This window comes from Grus americana, chromosome 1 (assembly GCF_028858705.1).
Source record: "Grus americana isolate bGruAme1 chromosome 1, bGruAme1.mat, whole genome shotgun sequence".
Taxonomy (NCBI): Eukaryota; Metazoa; Chordata; class Aves; order Gruiformes; family Gruidae; genus Grus; species Grus americana.
In genome coordinates, this window is record NC_072852.1 from 306656 (window position 1) to 326209 (window position 19554).

The 19554-nt window shown below is 48.7% G+C and overlaps 1 protein-coding gene across 9 annotated transcripts in view; it reads left to right on the forward strand.

Moving 5' to 3' along the window:
* Window positions 1-19554, forward strand: part of SHANK3 (SH3 and multiple ankyrin repeat domains 3) — a 383466-nt gene that overhangs the window by 46660 nt on the left and 317252 nt on the right. For all 9 annotated transcript variants that reach the window (XR_008574833.1, XR_008574834.1, XM_054811562.1 and 6 more), the window contains exon 4: window positions 18085-18288. Coding sequence is in view for 7 of the 9 variants with exons in the window: in XM_054811562.1 (XP_054667537.1) it covers window positions 18085-18288 (204 nt within the window). In the remaining 2 variants the exon portion in view is untranslated. The remainder of the gene's footprint in view (window positions 1-18084; window positions 18289-19554) is intronic.

Below are 19554 nucleotides of genomic sequence, written 5' to 3' on the forward strand. Positions count from 1 at the left end.
GAGCAGTATTCAGCCTTTCACAAATTGAAAGTTTATCTTTCATTTCACTGGGTTTGGTCAATCAATTGCTTGCAGGATGAGGAATGAGGCCCGCAGCAACCCCGTGATGGTGGCTGGAGCAGGAGGTGGGTCTGGCTGCTGGGCTGATAAAGCTTGTCCCTGGGGGAGGGAGGCAGCTCACCTGTGCCGGTCACACTGCCTGCACCCAGGCAGCGGTCAAGAGAATGCTGTCGGGGAGGAAAACCGGACGGGTCACTGCACCCCTCGGGAATGGGCTTAAATATAAGGATACCTGCTTTTTAGTGTCTGCTGCTGGCTCATGTTAGCACTCAGTGAAAAGAGTCAAACAGGATTTGAGTTTTCGCATTGCTTTGGGATGGGGGCTGTGCACATTTGGTGTAGGTGGTCTTGTCTGGACTGCTGCGGAGCCGGCTGTGATCCCGGGGGCTTCTCTGGCGGGGGGGGGCAGAGCTAATGGCTGCTCCAGTAGTGAATGAAATACGGGACTGAAGAGTGCACACTTGCTGTTGGTAGTTGAGTCTAAGGGACCTTACTAATGTTTCCTGTAGCTTTGCGGCAACCTTAATTGGTCATGCAGGCTTATGGATTCATAATTGTTAGAGATACTGATACGTATTTATGGCAATATCCAGGTTCTCATTTGTGACTGCAGTGTCAGTTTGCTAGGTGTTGTATAAACACATCCAAATACAAATTTTCCAACCTGCAAATGTTCTTATTTCTATTTCTGTTTTCCTGCTTAAAGTTACATTTCAGTATGTGCTTTTTTCCCAGTTAATATGTTGCATAAAAAAGGGTGTGCAGAAGCATTGATTTAGTTTTACTAATAACCATAAATTATTTGTCTGTCTTTGTAACTGCACAACACTGTCATGATCCATTAAAGTAATCGTGTTTCAATATTTGTTTTACTAATCTTTCCTTCCATCGGTCATTTCAGATTAACTAATAAGTACGAACTGTTCTTTGAATTCCTTTCATTCTTTTTGGCACTTGTCTGATACTGAAGTGTCCTAACATTAATGCGTGATCTTAAATGCATTTACTTCAGTTGTTCTGTGGTGTAATGCCTTTGCAATGTAGCTCCACATCCAAGAACCAAAACAACTAAAAGATCCAGTAAGCCTTTTCCCACCCTAACTTGTCACCTTGCTACTTACTTTCCATCCCAAGTATCTCAAGAAAGCAGTTTATTTGCTTCTGTGGGAGATTACAGCATGGTTTACTATCCCTGGCTGTTGGGAAGACATATTTTCTGATGCTGTCTTTTTCTCATCATCTGCTGTCTCTCCGTATGAGTTTTTAGTGCTGTGTTAGTAAGGACGTTTGTACAGTGGTGGGTACACAGCATTTCTCAGTCCAAGAAATGGCTAAGGAGCAGCTCTGGGACCTGGGCTCTCAGGTTCCAGTGCAACATGCTGCACAGAAATGAACTTCATTCACATCAGAGAGCATTAAGCATCATGGAGCTCGGTTTGGATCCCCCTACGGCTTGTGTCTTTTCCTGGGATGACCTGGCAAAGCCTGTCTCAGCCCTGTTATTACAATGGCTGGGACTGTGGGTGCTGAGCTGCCTTTGCCTGTGGGTAGGATCTGCTGTCCCACTGCCCATCCCTGATGGCTTGAGCCGCCCGTGGTGGCCCCGGTGGGCCAGAGGCTTGGGCTGCAGATGGCTGTCCTGCGGCTGCCCGTGGAGAGCCGCCAAGGCCAGTGCCGCTCTCGCAGCTCTCCGGAGAGGGCTCGCTGCGCTGTGCTCCTGCAGCTGCTGCAACGACCTCAGGGTTGCTGCTGCAGAAGGGAGCCGTCTTGGTCCCCCAGTATTTCCTCTAGGCACTTCAGTGTTCCTGAGGGAGAGCCATTTCTGTGCTTGTGTGTGTGAAGTAGGGATGCTGGGCTGTGCTTGTTTAGAAAAATCAACGAAGCAGAAAGAGCTGGGAAATGAGGAGCAAAAGGTTTCCGTGCTACCTTCCCACTCCTTAGACTGCCTTGGCATCCAGACCAAGGCAAGGCAAACTTGAGTAGCCCTGAACATGTACCTCTTTGCACAGTGCAGGAAAGCAGCACAGAGCGAGATCACTGATCCCAAGCTGTAAGGGCCAGGATCCCAGTCTTGGAGCCACTTACGGTTCCTATTAGCACAATGGTGCTTCCTGACAACATTGGGCTGCGTGTTTAGAGATGTGTCTCTCTCTTATGTGCTCCGTTTCTGAACGCCTGATGCCTCTTCAGCAGAGCAAGAGGCATGCCCTGCTCCTCTGCCCTTGGACAAAAGGGGAGTGGGGCACTTGGAAATGCCCCTTCTCTGATGGTGCTGGGCAGGACATTGCAGGTTATCTTACTTCCCTGCTGGGGGAATTTCCCTGGGGAGGCTGGCTGTCCATAGGGCAATGTAAAGCGTGATGGAGGATTGCAAAGCTGCTCCCTGTGGACCCTTTGCAGTACCGTGGTCACAGACTGCTGGGATCCTCAAGGCAGAATCTGCACGTTGACTTGTACCAGAAAGAAGCGTCGTGCTGGTGGAGGGGATGAAGCAGCGGTGTCCTTTCTCCTGTGGGTGTTGTCTCCCAGGGGATCATAAACCTGGAGCGGTGACAGTGCTTTGTCTTCAAGCCTTTTGCCTTGGTGTTAGCCTTGCCCGGGCCTGAGCTGGCTGCTTGCGCTTGCTGGGTTTTTCTCTGAGAGCACGGCTGGTATTTACCAGCAACTAAAACTAAATGGTGTTTCTTCCCACTCCTAGTGCTTATTTATCAAGGCACAGATTAATTTAGGGACTGGTGCTCCAAATGAAGCTCAACTGGAGCTGGATGGGTGTAATTTCTCTTCCCTTTTCTGTGATCTGACAGAGTGTATTTTTCCATATTTCTTTTTCTCTCTCCCTCCCCCCCCCGCCCCCTTATTGCTGGCAAATACATTTCTAATTTGCTGTCTCATGTATAGGTCATTATCAGGAATTGCAACTTACATAGCTTCTCTCCTCTACTGAGTATGTGCGTGTGGGAAGTTTTACAAAACAGGATTAGTTTTTGCTGAGTCTCATTTTGTTGTCTAGAAACATGTTGCATTTTGTGGTGTAACTCTGATAGTATATACTTGATGATATAACATCCTGCTTATTTAGGATGCAAACTTTGTTAGTGTCATCTTACTTCCTTTTATTATCTTTGCTGTTTGATTGGCCCTAGATGCCATCCAACCTCATTCCTCCATTCAGGTCTTTGACATTACTTGTTGCTACTATATGTTTCTTCAGCCCTCAGCTGGTATGATGGTAGCATATCCATGACAATTTTGATTAATTAAAATCACGCAAACCAGATGTCATGGAGCAATATTAAACAATGCCTCTAAAACATGGCATCTAGTCCATTCCCATGGTCCAGTAATTTTACAGTTCTCAATAGAAATAAAACTTCTGTCAATCTGTTAAAAGTCATGTTTTTCCTGCTGATGCTAGTTTTAATAAAACACTCCATAACTGCTTTGGGCTTATAGCTCAGTTTTGCTGTAGACCACTGTTTCTCTAAATGTGTCCTGACATTCACAGGTCATTGGCATCGTTAAAGGCTTGATTGATTAATTAAACAGCCAGCTAACCTAACAAAATCCTCCTTGCTGCTTCTGATTGGCTCTTTGTTGTTACTGGTTGATCGACAGAAATACATACTTTTTTTTTTATACCCATTGTTTTACAAAATTGACTTCTGTAATGAGCGACCAGCCGTTGGAGCAGAGGAAACCTCGAGTGGTGACTGGGGAAAGGCAGCAAGTGCCCAGAGGCAGAATGTGCAGAGCAGCAGCACAGGCTCGGGATGGGCAGCAGTGCGTGCTTGGGACGGGCAGCAATGCGTGCTCGGGATGGGCGGCAATGCATGCTCAGGATGGGCGGCAATGTGTGCTTGGGACGGGCAGCAATGCGTGCTCGGGATGGGCGGCAATGCATGCTCAGGATGGGCGGCAATGTGTGCTTGGGACGGGCAGCAGTGCGTGCTCGGGACGGGCAGCAGTGCGTGCTTGGGACGGGCAGCAGTGCGTGCTCGGGACGGGCAGCAGTGCGTGCTCGGGACGGGCAGCAATGCGTGCTTGGGATGGGCAGCAATGCATGCTCAAGATGGGCAGCAGTATGTGCCTGGGACGGGCAGCAATGCGTGCTCAGGACGGGCAGCAGTGCGTGCTTGGGACGGGCAGCAGTGCATGCTTGGGATGGGCAGCAATGCATGCTCAGGACGGGCAGCAATGCGTGCTTGGGACGGGCAGCAATGCGTGCTCGGGATGGGCCACATGCTGTGGAGGGTGTCGAAGGGAGAGAGCTGATGTACGCTCAGAGATAGTGTGGGCAGGGAGCACTGGAGGGGAGAGGGCGCAGCATCTGCTAATGGGTGGAAAGCGCTCGTAGACCAAGCGCAAAATGGGAGGTTGTTAGAGCAGCACTGTCTACTTCAGTAAAGCAAAGGCATGTTCATTCTCTTCCCTTAATAATGTCTTGGCATTCATTTTGTATGTAATGAGGTGTAGCTGCTGCAGGGAAAGCAGAGCCAAGGTTGTGCTGCAAGTTGTCCCAGGCAACGTCGAGGTGAGCACAGCGGCTCTGGATGCTGCGCCGTTAGCACTTGATGGGGTCACTCCAGCACGGTTGGAGACTGAGGCCTCTGGAGTGAGGCACAGATGATAAGTGTAATGGTAGCAGCTTAGATCACCTCCTTTTGGAGAGCGCACGTGCCTCTGCTACCTCCCAGTTCTGTAGGATTTTCACCAAATTGTTATCTTCTGGGCTAGCTCACCTGCTGGTACTGCTAAATACTAATATATAGTAGGTGGCTGGAATTAGGGCACGTGCTTCAGGATGGACTTGTCATTGTAAATTATGGATGTTTGTAGCAACGTACAATGCTTTGTGAAATGTTTTATTTAGAATCATAGAATCACAGAATGGTTTGGGTTGGAAGGGACTTTGAAAGATCATCTAGTCCACCCCCATGCAATGAGCAGGGACATCTTTCACTAGATCAGGTTGCTTTAAGTCCTGTCCAACCTGGCCTTGAATTTGATAACAAAAAAAAACTTAGAAATGAAGTAATGCATACTTTTGATATTTTTTTTCTCTGTTAATGTTCATACTTCTGTTGAAATCTTCCTTTTCCTTCTTAGTGATGTTGATGAAAGCTCTGCATCTTCTCCTTAGAGTTTCAACAGTGTTTGTTTAATTGATATCCTTGTTTTAGTTTGCATTAGGCCAAAGTGAATGTATGGATAAGATTTTTCATGGTTAGTCACCATTTTTTTCTTGCTGAGAAGCCTTTCTTAACACCAAGAAGTTGTAATTTTTATATGGTTGTTAGACCATTTTTAGCCCACTATGTTTCCCTAGATTCTTACTGCATGGACACGTTCAGTTGTTGTCATCTTCTTTGCTGTGTTGGTTTAGAATTTTTCCTACTTTTTGTGCCGTTGTGACCAAAGTAATTGCATCCTGCTTCAGGGTCTTTGTTTACTGTGGGAGGTGTAATATAAATTTCCATATAGACCCAAAGGAATCTGCAGTACTTAAATGCAGCAGCCTGCAAACTCTGCAGATGCTAATAGAAGAAAAATGCAAATTTTTTAAACTGGATAAAATATGGAAGTAAGGCAGTCAGTATCGGCCCTCCTAATACTATTTAACTTAATATTAACTTTAGTTTATTTGACAACTTGAAAGTCCTTTGTACGGCAGAATTTTTATTGAAAGCATAGTAATACTGTAAAATTGTCCTGTGTGAACCTGGAGGCTGTGGTTGCCTGGGAACAGTCAAGCTTTCGGGTTGCTGTTGGGAGGCTGCCAAGGCTCCGCATGTTGGACAAATACTGGCTGAATTGATCATCAGAGGAGTGGTTAATAAATTTATCAACATTGTCATTATTTTTTTTTTAATTAAAAGCCACTGAGTAGAGGAGCGTGCCTCTTCCAGCGTCTCATTTGGCTCGCCGGCTGGCACTGCTGCAAGCCTCGCTGCTCACCTGGCTGTTGGGGTGCTTCTTTGCAAGGGGTGGGAAGGCAGCTGGGGGCGGCAGCCCCTTGGCAGCGCAGCTCGGCCAAAAGGGTTGTGTGACAGCACCTGCAGAGTCACCGGTGCCGGGACCCCCGGCCACGACAGCCCCTTATCTGGGGCCTCAGTGATGGCGGAGAGCAGTGAGGTGCCAGCCCGAGCACCACGCACCTCAGCCCGCAGGAGTACGGTCCCTTTCGAGCATCTGGAGCTCGGGGCAGAGCCGTGCAAGGAGGCAGTAAGTGAGGCGAAGAAACAAACCGAATTAACAGCGTAAGGTATTGGGGAAGTTTCACAAAAGAATGGATCAGCAGGTGAGTGCTGAAGCAAACTGATTTAAAAAAACAAAACAGTAGGTAATTACTGAAGAAATTTTAAGTATGGAGCAGATGAGTAGGTAGTAATAATGTGCATTTTCTTTTCACTCAAAACAGTTATTATATCAGGGAAAAGAGATTAGCAAGAAGGAGCTGTTGAAGCCCTCTTTAGCAAAAGCCTTAGTGTCAATGTGGAGAGCTAAAGAATGATGAACATATATGTGGTATAGTAGTTATACTGTTAATGGAAAACAGGAAAATTTATCAGCTGGAAAATAATTTCTGATGAGATTTAACCATTGCATTTTCAGAAGACCATGTCTTCCTAGTCTATTTTAATTCTTTAATAAGAGAGAATGCATACAAGAAAGCTGCCTGATGGGATTTATCAAAACTTCCAAACAGCTTGATGGATACGCTTCTGAAAGGGCTGTAGGAGTTACATGTGGAGAGCAGAAGAGTTGCAACGCACCAAGTCCAGGCAAAGAGATCGGCATGGGAAAGCACGAACAAATGATGGATTCTTGCCTTCAGGAGAGTTCGGCAGAATGCTGAAGGGCAGGAGGGAAAACACCCACAGAGCATTAACGATTTGAAGACGAATGTAGCAAGCAGGCAGATGTGAGTGTGGTGACACCAGATCAGACCACGAGGGTCCACCAGGGTCCTGTCTGGAGCGACAGGCAGAACTGTTGCTCCCGAAAGGGTAAGGATAAACCCTGGAGGGGTGAGGCAAGGGACATGCACAGAGTGACGCCTCCCCAGGGGACCCTTCCAGCCAAGATCAGCAGTTGGCTTAGGGCTCCCTGGGCCAGAGGTGGGTTCTCTGATAACCCCCAACTGGTGTCTTTTCCAGGAAATTGTAGTATTATGTTTTGAATGCATATAGGCTCTTAGTGCTCTCATCAAGGGTGGGGAAAAAGGAAGCTGCAGGGAACTAGCGCAGGAAAGGTTGCCAGCCTCGATCTTGGGGAGGAGTTCAGTGTGGTCTCCCGTAGCATCCTTATTGCTAAAGGGGACAGGGATGGTTTGGGCAGGTGGACAACGAGGTGGGTGGAAAGCTGGCTGGACCACCAGGCTCAAGGCGTGGTGATGGGCCATACAGAGTCCAGCTGGTGGCTGGGTATGAGCCCATTCCTCAGGGATGGACACGGGGGCCGGTCCCTTTTGGTACCTTCATCCACCACCGGGACGATGGGAGGGAGATCCCTGCCACCAGCCTCGGGAGCAGCCGACAGGTGGGAGGGCAGGGCCGCTCATCGGCGGGACCTCCCCAGGCTGGAGAAACGGGCCAACAGGGACTGGTGGGGCTTGGCCGGGACCAGTGCCAGGTCCTGCCTGTGGGCTGCAGCCGCCCCATGCGGCTTCCCCAAAAAGGCCTGGGGGATCCCAGGTGGTGATGGCCGAAGGCGGCCAGCGGGGTGAGGGCAGGGATTGCTGCCCTCCGCTCAGTGCTGGCGGGACCCGTCGGGATACTGGGGCCAGGCTGGGCTCACCATCGCAGGACGGATGCTGCAGTAGTGTGGCGGGATACCGGGGGGGCCTCGGGACAGTCGGGGCTGGAGGGAACGTCACCAGAGGGAGGTCGGACACCAACAGGGGCCCCGAGAGGTCGTGGGGTCTCCATCCTTGGAGATGCTCAGCACTCGCCCGGCCACAGCCCTGAGTAGCTGCCTGCTCTGAGCCAGACCAGCTTTCTCCAGGACGATTTTTCCTGGCATGAGCCTGTGACTTGCTGGTCTGGAGCTCCACAGGGAACACATGCCAGTTTGTAAAGAAATACCAATTCTTTGTCCTGCTTTAGACTCTACTAGTCTCACTTAATACCCTCCCAAGTTTTGTTTTGAAGGAGACTTTGCTGCTGGTGGGTAGGAGTTAGTGTAATTTAACAGAAATGATCCAATTGTAACAAACAAGGTGTATGTGCAAAGTCTTGGAGTCTCAAGTCTCAAAAAGGATCCAGCCACAAAATTAGACTGGTTGTTGAGACCTCAAGGCAGAGGGGGTATAGGTTAATGTAAGATGGGAGAAGCTGTAGCTTTGAAGAAAAGAGTGGTAGTAAACTCTAACCCAAGATTTATTGCTGCAATTAGAGTCAGATCTGGGTAGGGTGCTCTGACTGGCTAAGCCAAATGCCCAATGATGCACACCGTGCTGATTTGTGGTTATGACTATGCAAGTGAAGGTACCTGGGAGACCAATTTGGAGTCGATTGCCAGAGCCCAGCAGCATGCTGTTGAGCAGATCAGCGCAAGTGTGTCTAATGAAGATGTCCTATCTGTCACCTTGTCTTGCGGTGTTTGCATCAGTTCCCAGGGACGTAATACCTGTTTATCTTTTCCGTGCCACTTTTGGTTTTGTCATATTCCTTCTCAGTCTTCTCTTTCCCAGACTGAAAAGTCTTGTCTATTTAGTTGAGTCTCACACAGATGCCGCTCCAGACCATTGATCTTTTCTCCCTTGTCTGCACGTTTTCCACTTCTGGTATGGCCTTTGTGAAAGGGGAGCCGGGACTGCAGGTGACCTTGAGGACACAGGCATACCAGGGGCTCACACAGCGATGTGGTGGCACTTTCTGTTCCTTCGGTCCCTGCTGTTCTGTCAGGCACCTGCTGAGCATTGCTGCGGTGGGGTCACAGGACTGCCGACTACAGTCAGGCAATAGCCAGCTCGGGGCCTGTCATCGTTAGCATTTAACTTGCATGGGCCTGATCTGCTCTATTCCTCAGCCGTTGGCTCTGTGAGGTCCTTCTGCTGGGTTTTGCAGTTGGCTCTCAGTTTTACTATGCCTGGTACCTTAGGTGTTGGCTCACAGTTCTGCTCACCTTCCCAGGTCATCCCAGACCCATGAGTAGCACAGGCATTGGCACAAGTCCTGTGGGACTCTGTCGTGAATCATAGAATCCCAGACTGGTTTGGGTGGGAAGGGACCTCCCAGCCCATCCAGTGCCACCCCTGCCATGGGCAGGGACACCCTCCACTAGCCCAGGTTGCCCAAAGCCCCATCCAACCTGGCCTTGAACACTGCCAGGGAGCCAGGGGCAGCCACAGCTTCTCTGGGCACCCTGTGCCAGGGCCTCAGCACCCTCACAGGGAAGGATTTCTGCCTCACATCCCATCTCCATCTGCCCTCCTGCAGCTTCAGGCCATTCCCCTTGGCCTGTCACTCCCTGCCCTTGGCACCAGCCCCTCTCCAGCTTTCCTGGAGCCCCTGCAGGGACTGGAAGGGGCTCTAAGGTCTCCGCGGAGCCTTCTCTTCTCCAGGCTGAACAACCCCAACTCTCTCAGCCTGTCTCCATAGGAGAGAAGTGAAAACAACCTGGTTGTGCCTGCCTGCCCTCCACGGCACATCTCTTGCTCGGCTGTCAGTGCAGGGGAGGCCTTTCGCTCTCCTCCCTGGGAAAGCTGTTCAGCTGCACAGAGATATCTGCAACAGGCCAAGCCCAGAGAGGAGGTTCAGGGGGGCCTAATCAGTAACACAAGCATAAAAGCCCAATGGACAAGAATCAGTGTTGACGATGCAAAAGAAGGCGCATTAAAGCGAGAAACATGAACTACTTTAATGCCTGTGGAATAGGCTAAACTGCCTCAACGCTGGAAAGGGACTCAGGGGTTAACATAAGAAATTTAGTCCCTTTTGGATCATAAGGATCATAAAGATCCACAAGGACCTAAACATTAACCCCTGAGTTCTTACATTAACAACCTTATGAATTGATTGATAGGATCTTTATGGATCAGGTTGTTAGGCTATGTTAGAAATGCCTGGTTTGCAATGTGCTAAGTATAAATATACAGAAACAGGAGTAAATATGTTACTTCCACTGACAATTTTTTCATATAACTAAAAGCAGTAGTGGAGTTATGAATAAAGATGTGAGCATAGGTGCCCTAAATAAGAGCACAGAAAAGCCCCACTGGGCCAAATCAGTGGTCTGTCTGACCCAGTATCCGTCTCTAGCAGCGGCCGAAGGACGTGCTGTTCAGGGAATGCACGAAGTCTGGCCACTTTCTGCACTCCATTCCCACCTGCTCCTCCCGTTTCAACAACTGCTGGTTTAGGGTTGTTAGAGGCTGCATCCCCATCTTCTCTTTTTTTTTCTTTTTCTTTTTTTTTTTTAATACACATGTAGAACAAATTATACCTGGGCCCATCAAAATAAATTATCTTTTAATTAATTAATATGCAGAATATTAAGGACTAATGCCCAATATAGAAAACAGGGAGTGTATACTGGAAAGGATGTGGGGTTTGACTTTCTGAAAGGAATGGAGTGGTCAAAGTAAACTGAACCTAAACTGCCATGTGCTTTATTAGTGAAAAGCCCTAATGTGATGCCTGGAGATGGAAGCAAGGGGATAGTGAGTTGAGGTGAGGACAATATTTTATAGCTGCATATGACAGCTGGGAGACAGATGCTGGAATATTGCCTCTGGCTCTGAATTCTGCACTTTAAAAAGTGTATTTAAAATTAAAGAGGGTGCTGAAAAGCGCAACAGAAATTATTTGAGATCTGGAGAAAATGCACTACCATTTATGAACATCAGCCTCTTCTGCTCACCCTTACCAAGACTGAGAGGTGACAGTGTTAAATGGGGCTACCGATGTAGCAAGAAACTGAGTACTAAAGAGCTATTCAGTATCATGGAGAAGGATATAACAAGAAATAATGATTGTATTGGAAGTTTAAACGATGGAAATCAAATGAGAACTAAGACGTACCTTTTTTCATTGAGGATGAGTATTTGCTTATTAATTTATCTAAGGAGGGAACATGGTTTCCATTGTGATGTTTTTAGACTCAAGTTGGATGCTTTTCAGGAATCTGTTAGCCACAGTCAAGTAATTTAGTCCACTATGGGAGTTACTGGTTGAAACTTATGGGGCAGTGATACATTGCTCTGACAAGATGATCTTACGGGCCCTCTTGGCTTTGAATTTGCTGAATCAGAGGGCATGCTGAATATGTGCTACGAAGGCAACTACAGTATGGTGTTTTCACTGGTTTCTTTCATTCTCTAGTCAAACTTGATTTAATTTGCTCCTTTATACTGAGAAGTTCTGTATCTCTTTTGCATGTGTTTATTAGGACCTATCTATCTATCTAACATGTATCAGTCTTGATGCTGGATGAACAGAAGATCTTACTCCCTCTTCTCCAGAAGCAGCTTTGCACTACATTGTTTTTTTCAGCCCTAGGTAGAGCTAGAGCTTCCCACGTCCTCATTTTCCATGTGATCACAAGTTAGACACAGGTGGATTTTTTTTGTTTGGTTGGGTTTTTTTTTGTTTTGTTTTGTTTTTTGGGGGTTTTTTTTGGGGGGGGGAGGAGGGTTGGTGGTTGTGTTGTTGCAATAAGCCAAACAGGAAACATTCCCAGGTTACTGAAGATAACAGTCATCTCTTTAACCTGTCTTGGGCTCTTTGGTGTGATCAGCTTGATTTACAGGTCCAACACTTTTGCATTTCCCTCTGTGCTGTCTTTTCCGTATGAGGAGTTCAGCAGTTGGATGAAACCGGTCGACGATTTTGCTCTTCGGCAGCCCTTTCCATGCAGGTGGCTAATAATAAAGCTGTGGTAGCTCTATGTAAGAGGGAGGCTTTGCCTGAACCAGTCACTTAGAGTTAATCAGGAGCTGAATCTCTTTAAACATTCATTTCAAGCTGCGTTTATATCAGAGGCAGCTGCTCCTCTGAAAGCACTGACTGGTGGGACTATAGGATGGGGCTGGTTGTCACTGTCAGTACTACTGAAGAGTTGTGATAAGGGGGCTCTTGGACTCCTGTTTTTTAAATAGAAGTAACTGGATCGCTTCCTGTCTCAGGTGGTGGATTCCGGGGGATGATACAACAGTGAGCAACATCCTTCCAGACTGGCTCATAAGCCGCAACCGTTTTGCTGGAAAACCCGTAAAACCAAAATACTTTGTTATCTGCAGCACGTAACTCTGCAAGAAGGGCTCGTGCACCGGGCGCTTTCCTGCTGGGAGCTGAGAACCTCCCTCCTGCTCTTTATCTTGTTTCCTTTTGGTGGAGGCAGCCTCTCCCAGCGTGGTGTTTAGCACAGCGGATGGCAGGGCCAGAGCTTTCCTCAGGAGGTGATCTAAGCCCAGAAATTCCTGTTGTCTTGCCAGCATACACAACTTGCTTTCTACGCTGGTCTCAGTTTGCCTTTCACCAGCATCCAGCACACAGAAAGCTTGTGTTGTTTTTTCCTCTCCTCCACTAAAACACAGAGTGGAGACCCTGCAGAGCCCAGCTCCTTCCCTGGACCATGGTCGTGAAGGGAAACCAGCTGTAACGGTGATGTTCAAACTGTCCCATGGTCCCTGGCCTGGGGCTGTCTGCACATGGGGGCTGCTGCTCGCTGCCCAGCCTCTGCCCCGCAGGAAGGTGGTGGGTTTGAGAGGTTGCTGGTGGGAGTGCTCTGGGAGAGTCCTGCTCAGGGCTGTCTTGTGGCTCTGATCCCTTCTCCCTATGACGTGCGAGTGAGGCCAGGAGGATCCCGCGGGATTTCACATGCTGCAGTGACGTCTGCCCTGGGTCACAGGAAGAGCTTGGTGCTGAAACTGCTACTTAAGGGAATAGGCTTTAAATGAGTGACTGTGAAGAAAAAAAAGTATAATTGGAGAAAAACAAACAGAACCTTTTAAGGGAAGGTGAAAAAGTTATCTGGGGTTTGTTTTATACATAGCGTCTGTTCCTGTGACTTCGTCCCAGTCCTGGTGTTACAAGGAGCTGCTGCTCGCTTGGTGCAAGCACCTGGCTCGGTGCTGCGGATGCTGCATGCTCCTCCAGGACGCTCTGCTCCAGCTCCGAGTTCAGATGTGGTGCGTTTGTCCTCTGCAGACCGCTCTGTGCCTCTGGTCACCTTTGTCTTCTTTACCTTTTTCCTGTTCCTGTTGTTTCCTGAAAGACAGGGCCACCAGACCTGCATGTGACGTAGAAGATCTGGATGTGCTGCCAATTCATGAGTGTCATAGCAGCCCTTTCTACATCACTTCAGCCCAGATCCCAGCGTGGGCCCCACGTGACTCCGCTGATGAACTCCCATGTCAGGAAACCTGCCTGGTTGACCTTCACCTTTGTTTACTAGTTTCCTTGTCGGTTAGGGATCCAAAAGAGTGCTTTCTTGCTTCTGGCACTTGAGTTTATGGCAGCAAGGGACCTTGCTGAAAACATTTTGGAAATGCACGTGTGTATTGGTAAGCAGGCCGGCCTTATTCTGGTAGGTGTGGGTTTCCTCCAGACTCTCCTCATAGGTGTGATGCATGACTCTACAGAAAATAAGCAGATTTTTCAGCAATGTAAATGTTTGTCGCAGTTCCTGCCTGTGGACAGAGGCCAGGCCTTTGGGCCCAGAGCATGGCAGAATCGCAGAGCCGATCCTGGGTATCAGCGTCTCCTGCCCATGCTGTGCTCCCACTCCCGAGAGGGCGTGCACGATGTGGTGCAGAGCACACCCAGCACCGTGCACGGGCAATCAGTGCCACTTGCCGTTGTGCTCTCCAATCTGCCGTGCTCGTGCATCTACTGGGGAGCTTTTATTCCTTGTCTGCAAGACCCTTTGCCTTGGCATCTGTTGCAATGCCAACCGGCGAGGAGCCTGTCCTGCAGCCGGTCCTCACGGGAAGAGCTCCGGGACTCCTCCTTGGATGACTCTCATGCCTCGATTGCTTGCCAGCCTCACCCACTTTCCATTGGGCTCCTCTCTTCCTCTGTGTTTGCTAGTTTTTTATGACTTCAATACCATTGTCATTTTGCGTGTGGTGTGGCAGGATTGTGCTCTTTTCTGTTCCCATTCAGAGGCAACTCCCATTTTCTAGAGGAAATCTTCTACTTTTGATAGATTCCTCTGCTCTGTTGGTTTGGCTGCTCTGTCTTTCTGTAGGGGCCTCTTAGAGGCTGTTTTTTCATTTTTGCCGTACATTTGCTCAGAGCTTCTAATGTGATATTATGAAATATACTCCCTGCTGCCTGCAAGCACATTACCTTTTCAGCTGCTTCTTTTAATTTCCTTTCAACTCTTTCTCATTTGTGTGCTCTTCGATGAAGAATTTCTGTCTTTTTTGCTCTTAAGGGATTGTTGAATGTAAGTTCTTTATTGTCATTATTGCAGGGTGGCCCTTGAATAGATCTTGTCTGTCATCCTGTGCGTTGCTGGGGATTGAATCTGGAGCTCTGAGCTCTTTCTTCCTCCAGGAAGGAGTCATCCGTGCTGTCTAAAAGTTGAGAAGCTGTACCATTTTCTTTCAGGAGTTGTTCCTAAGGCTTTGATTGTTGTGATCAGAGCTTAGAATTGTATGGAAGAAATTATCGCTTGTAACTGCACACCAGAGTGAGCAACTTGTTCTGAAAGCTGCTCCCACCCCTGCCCTTCTCTGAGCCTGCCTGCCGGCTCGGGCGCCTGCCCTGGCTGCAAGGTGGGCTCTGTGGGTGCCGTGCCGTGCCGGATGGCACACAGGACTGGTGCCACCGCGGTGTGCTCCCCGCGAGGTGCCTCCTTCAGCTCCCAGGGATCCATCCTGAGTCTTCTGGGGACTGAACAGTGCTGAGCCCCTGGTTTCAGGAGAGCATCAAGAGGAAGGGGCAGAGACCTTTCTTTCTCCTGCAGGTTCGGGACTGTACGAGGCAATTTGGTTCCTTTTAAAATGTATGTTGACTTGTGTGTCCAGTCCCTCAGGGTTGGAAGCTGCTTGCACCCCGTGTGAGCTGCTGTGAAGTGCTGTCTCTGGGCTGGATCTCTCTGCGTGGTGGTGGCGGGTGCCCCACGCTGTCCGAGCTCAGCCCCCTCCTCCTGATGGAGATGGGATCAGCACCTGGCACGGCATCTGCAGCTGGGGCAGCCAAGTCCTGCTCTGCCCAGCACCAGCCTGGTGCTGGTGTGGGAGCTGGCGAGGCTGCTATCCCTGCCACGCAGGAAGATGGAGGAGAGCAACGTGCCCCTCTGTGAGATGGAAAGCAGAGGAACCCTTGCTGCTGTGGCTCTTGGAGCAAAGTGAGCCCGGTCCCCCCCGTGCACAGAGCAGCTTTCTTCTGCTAATCCCTGCAGGCTTCAGAGTTAAGGCTGCACAAAAATATCTCTTGCAGCCCCCCTGGCAGGAGTTTGTGGGATTAGCCTTGTGGTTTTGGATTGCTCCTGGAGTGGCTGTGCTGGATCATGGAGTGGTATAAGCAAGTTCAGTTGCAGGATCTCTGATATGAGAAAGTCATTAATACGTGTGATGGTGTCTGGAGAAACAGAGCTGTAAGAGACATTTAAGTAGCTGGATTATGCTCACAAAGGGCTGTGCAGCATTTTGACCTCACAACTGAAGTAGGCATTTTCTTCCTTCTGATTTCTGATGCAGGTTAAAGACAGAAAGAGACATACTGTGGGGTGGAAGTTGTTTTCACTCTTAAATGTGAAGTGTTGATAGTCTCCAGAGTATGTCTCTGCAGTATAAAGTTTGGTATAAAATTCAGTGGTTTTTTATGCCAGGACCTTCCTTCAACCAGTGCTTGTGCTTGTACACATGTGCATGCCTGGCAGTGCTTTTTTTCCATTAGCCACATATTTTAATACTGAACAGCATAATTTGACAGTGAGGAAGAGTCCTAGAGGCTGAATAAGCATGTAGGAAGATATAGGCAAAGTTTATTTTTTATTTATGGGTTCCCTGAAAGAATGATGTGTGTTCTACTTCTCTCTGAGGTCTGAAAGAGAGCAGAGCTGGCGTTACTCAAAGGTTTTGAACTCCTGATTTCTCACACCAGCAACCGGCCGCATCTTAGTACCCGCGGCAGGACAAGCCATAGCTGATAATCATGCCGACTCGCTAATATGGTCAGTGATGAAATAGATAACACTGACCTCTGTTTGCAGTACAGGTGCACGCTGCCAAGTGCAGGTTATCTGTGCCTGAGAAAAATGACCCGTAACATCATCTTGGTGGCTTTCTGTCTTACATGGTGGCTTTTCCGGGTGGTGATGTGCAGGCGTGTGGGCTGGCACCATGCAGGGCTCTGCTGGCTCCCACCCTGTGCCCCGGCAGGGTCCTTTGCTTCTCTCTGGGCAAAGCTGTTTAATTTTTTCAAAACAGTGCCCGTTTAATTCACAGAACCAAACAGATTCTATTAAGTGGAAAAGGGACCGAAACAGGACCTGGGGTTAAATTTTGCAGTTGGAAGTGGGGCAGAAGGGGTGAGGGAGGGAGGATGTGCAGTTACTTCTGGTGCCCGGGGTGAGTGTCCTTCTCCTGGTCTGGTGGGAATGTGGTGTGGCGGTGGCAGGAGCTGTGGCACTGTGGGTCCATCACAGCCGCTGGAAGTGCTGCTGAGCACGAGTCAATCTGACTGTTTGGAAATCCAGATAGATGTCTGTGTTCAGGCCTCAACTCTTCAACGCCTTCATGGACGATGTGCTTGTGCTGCTGTGTGGATCCGTGCTGCACCCATCCCTCGGACACAGCGTGCACCTCCAGTCTCCCATTGCAAGGGTGATGATGTGGTCTAGGGGGGTAACAAGAGTGGGCAGAAGTGTGGAGTGCCTCCATGTGATGAGTGGAGCAGGACTCAGCCTGGGAAAGCAGCAGCTGGGGAGTGCTGCAGAGGCAGGGAGGGTGGTTGTTCACTTTGCCTTCCAGCACAAAAATCAGGAGCATTAAACGGGGCTGACAGGCTGTGGCTTTGAAATGAAATGCTGAAACAAGACTAAATGCTGTCCTCTCCTGCAGAAAATGTGGAGGAGGAGAAACAAACAAGGAGAAAAAAAAAGTGATGGGAATGAGGAAAAGTTGCACACTAAAATGCAAAACCAGGGACCTGGGAGGGAACACGGTGGCTGCCGACAGGGCAGGCTGTTGCGAGACTGACCTCTGGTGCTGCCAGCACGGCATCCCTTTGCCTTGCTGCTCCTCACCCACAAGAGCAGATGCTGGGAAGAGCCTGCTGCCCTGCCACCATGGCGAAGGGGATGTGGTGAATGTGCTGCAGCGCTTGCGCCGGGCTGTGAGGCTCGGCGGGCTCTGGCAGAGGCAGGTTCCCATGGCTGGCGTGCTTTGCCAGCACCACAACCCCAGCCCACGGCCAACCGGGAGTGCGGCAGCGGGGGTTGCAGCTGTAGGAAAGACAGCGTGAGGATGATGGGCTATAAATATTTGGTGAGTTGGGTCCTGAGGAGGGAGGGGAACTGCTTACAGTATCAGGGAAACCCGCTGCAGTCACAGGGTGAGGTGGGGAAGTGATTTTCCGTGCGGGGAGGCAGAGGGCTCTTCTCCCCTCCTCCCGCTGGGGAAGGCCTCGCTGGGTGCCTCTGGCCCCTGCCAGCGCCCACAGTGCTGCGCCCATCCCTCCCGTGTTTGCACACCTGGGAACTCCGTGGTGGAGAAGTCAACAGACTCCTTACACCCTATTAGGGATTTTTAAGTGAAATTTTGCTATTACACAGTTACTAGGCCATAAAATATTCTTTGTCACTTCTCATATCTTACAGGATGTTATAACATACAGGGTTTGAGTCTGCCTTGAGCCCCACAAAATGCATTACAGGGGATCTGCTAAGTCTCATCCTTCTCTAACTCTTTTTTTTTTTTTTTCCTTCCTTTAATCCACTGACATGGGACAGGTTGTGGCTTTCCCATTTTATCCTTCTTGTTCTTGCTGTGACTGTTCCTGGGTGCAGCTATGGGGTACAGGGCCTTGGTGATGCTCGACTCTAACTGCCCTCTGTGTCTCTCCACAGAAGTGTCTACGGTTGAATCCAGATGTCCCAGTGTGGGTTTCCAAGCAGCGCATCCTCTGCACTTTGAACCACAGCCTGAAGGATGTTCTGAACTACGGGCTCTTCCAGCCGGCCTTCAACGGCAGGGCTGGGAAGTTCCTGGATGAGGAGCGGCTGCTGAGGGAGTACCCCCTGAATCCAGACACTCCTGTCCCCTACTTGGAGGTAGCCGACTTCTGTGATCCCTTCCACTGTGGTCTCTGTAGGGACCACAAATATTAATGCCCCCTGTCCCCTTCCCCTTTTTCTTCCATTTCCCTTCCAGGAGTGAAAGTATAGAAATTTGAGTGGGTGTATGTTTACTCTCGGAGAATTCATTGAGAGAAAGCTGAGGCAAATGCCTCTGAGTTTTAGTTGCTCGTGACTGTCTGCTCGAGAGCTCCATCACATCTGTCACAGCCCTGCAAAACAGCTTCCCTGTTTTCTGACCCTGTTGATCAAAATTTCTTTTTGAAAAATAACTGTCATGGGAAATTGCAGTAACAGAAGGAGAGCCAGTCTCGTAGATACAGAGGGAAAATCGTAGGGAGATCTTTGAATATGAGGCCGAAGGACTTGAGTTTGATATTTTATTTAATTTGCAGTTACTGTAGAGACTGGAACGCAACTGTGTGCTTTGACAGTAAATGACTGTGCCTGTATGGACCTCATTTGTGTGATGAGCACGGAGGATAATCTATACTATTTTCTGTTCCAGAAAATTCACTAGAGCAGATATTAACTGAATTAACTCTGTATTTACATTCATATAGGTTTTGCCTTGGGCTGGGATTCAAGTGATTGCATGTAGGTATTTATTCTAAGGTGACCTGCAGCATTTCTTGGGCTCCATTGACTGTCACAGTGGACATCCCCACTGGCTGTAATGGGACTCTAGTTACCTGCACGTGAACTTCTAAATTTAGGGATCTTGTGCTATATTTTACCCACAAAGTCTATTTAGAAAGCATTACACGCTTAAGCTGCACAAGCTCTTATAAATGCAAGCGTGAATGCTGTTATTATAACTAATCCTGACTAATTTGGAAAGAAAGTGCAGCACAATTTCTTAGCAAACTAACATTTAATGTAGACAAAAACATTTGGAACAACATTAAGAATGCTTGCAAATAAACCTATGAGGTAGTAAATTCCTTAATGTCCCTTATACAGGCTTTAATGCTTTGTTTTTGTATAATTTAGCATAATGTCCACACTTAATACCTTAGCACACACATTTAAATGCAGACTTGACATGGGTATTTGTTGTATGTCATTTTGATTCTTCATAACTTGACAAGAATGGCAGCTGAGCAGTGGAGAATCCTATTGGAACACCAATAGGATTTGGAAATTCTTGTGCCTGTGTGTCCTCCCCGCACAAGTCTGGTCCATGGGTGAGCTGTTGGAGCAAAACTGTTGAGTTGTGACTAGCTTAGGGTCAACTGCCCA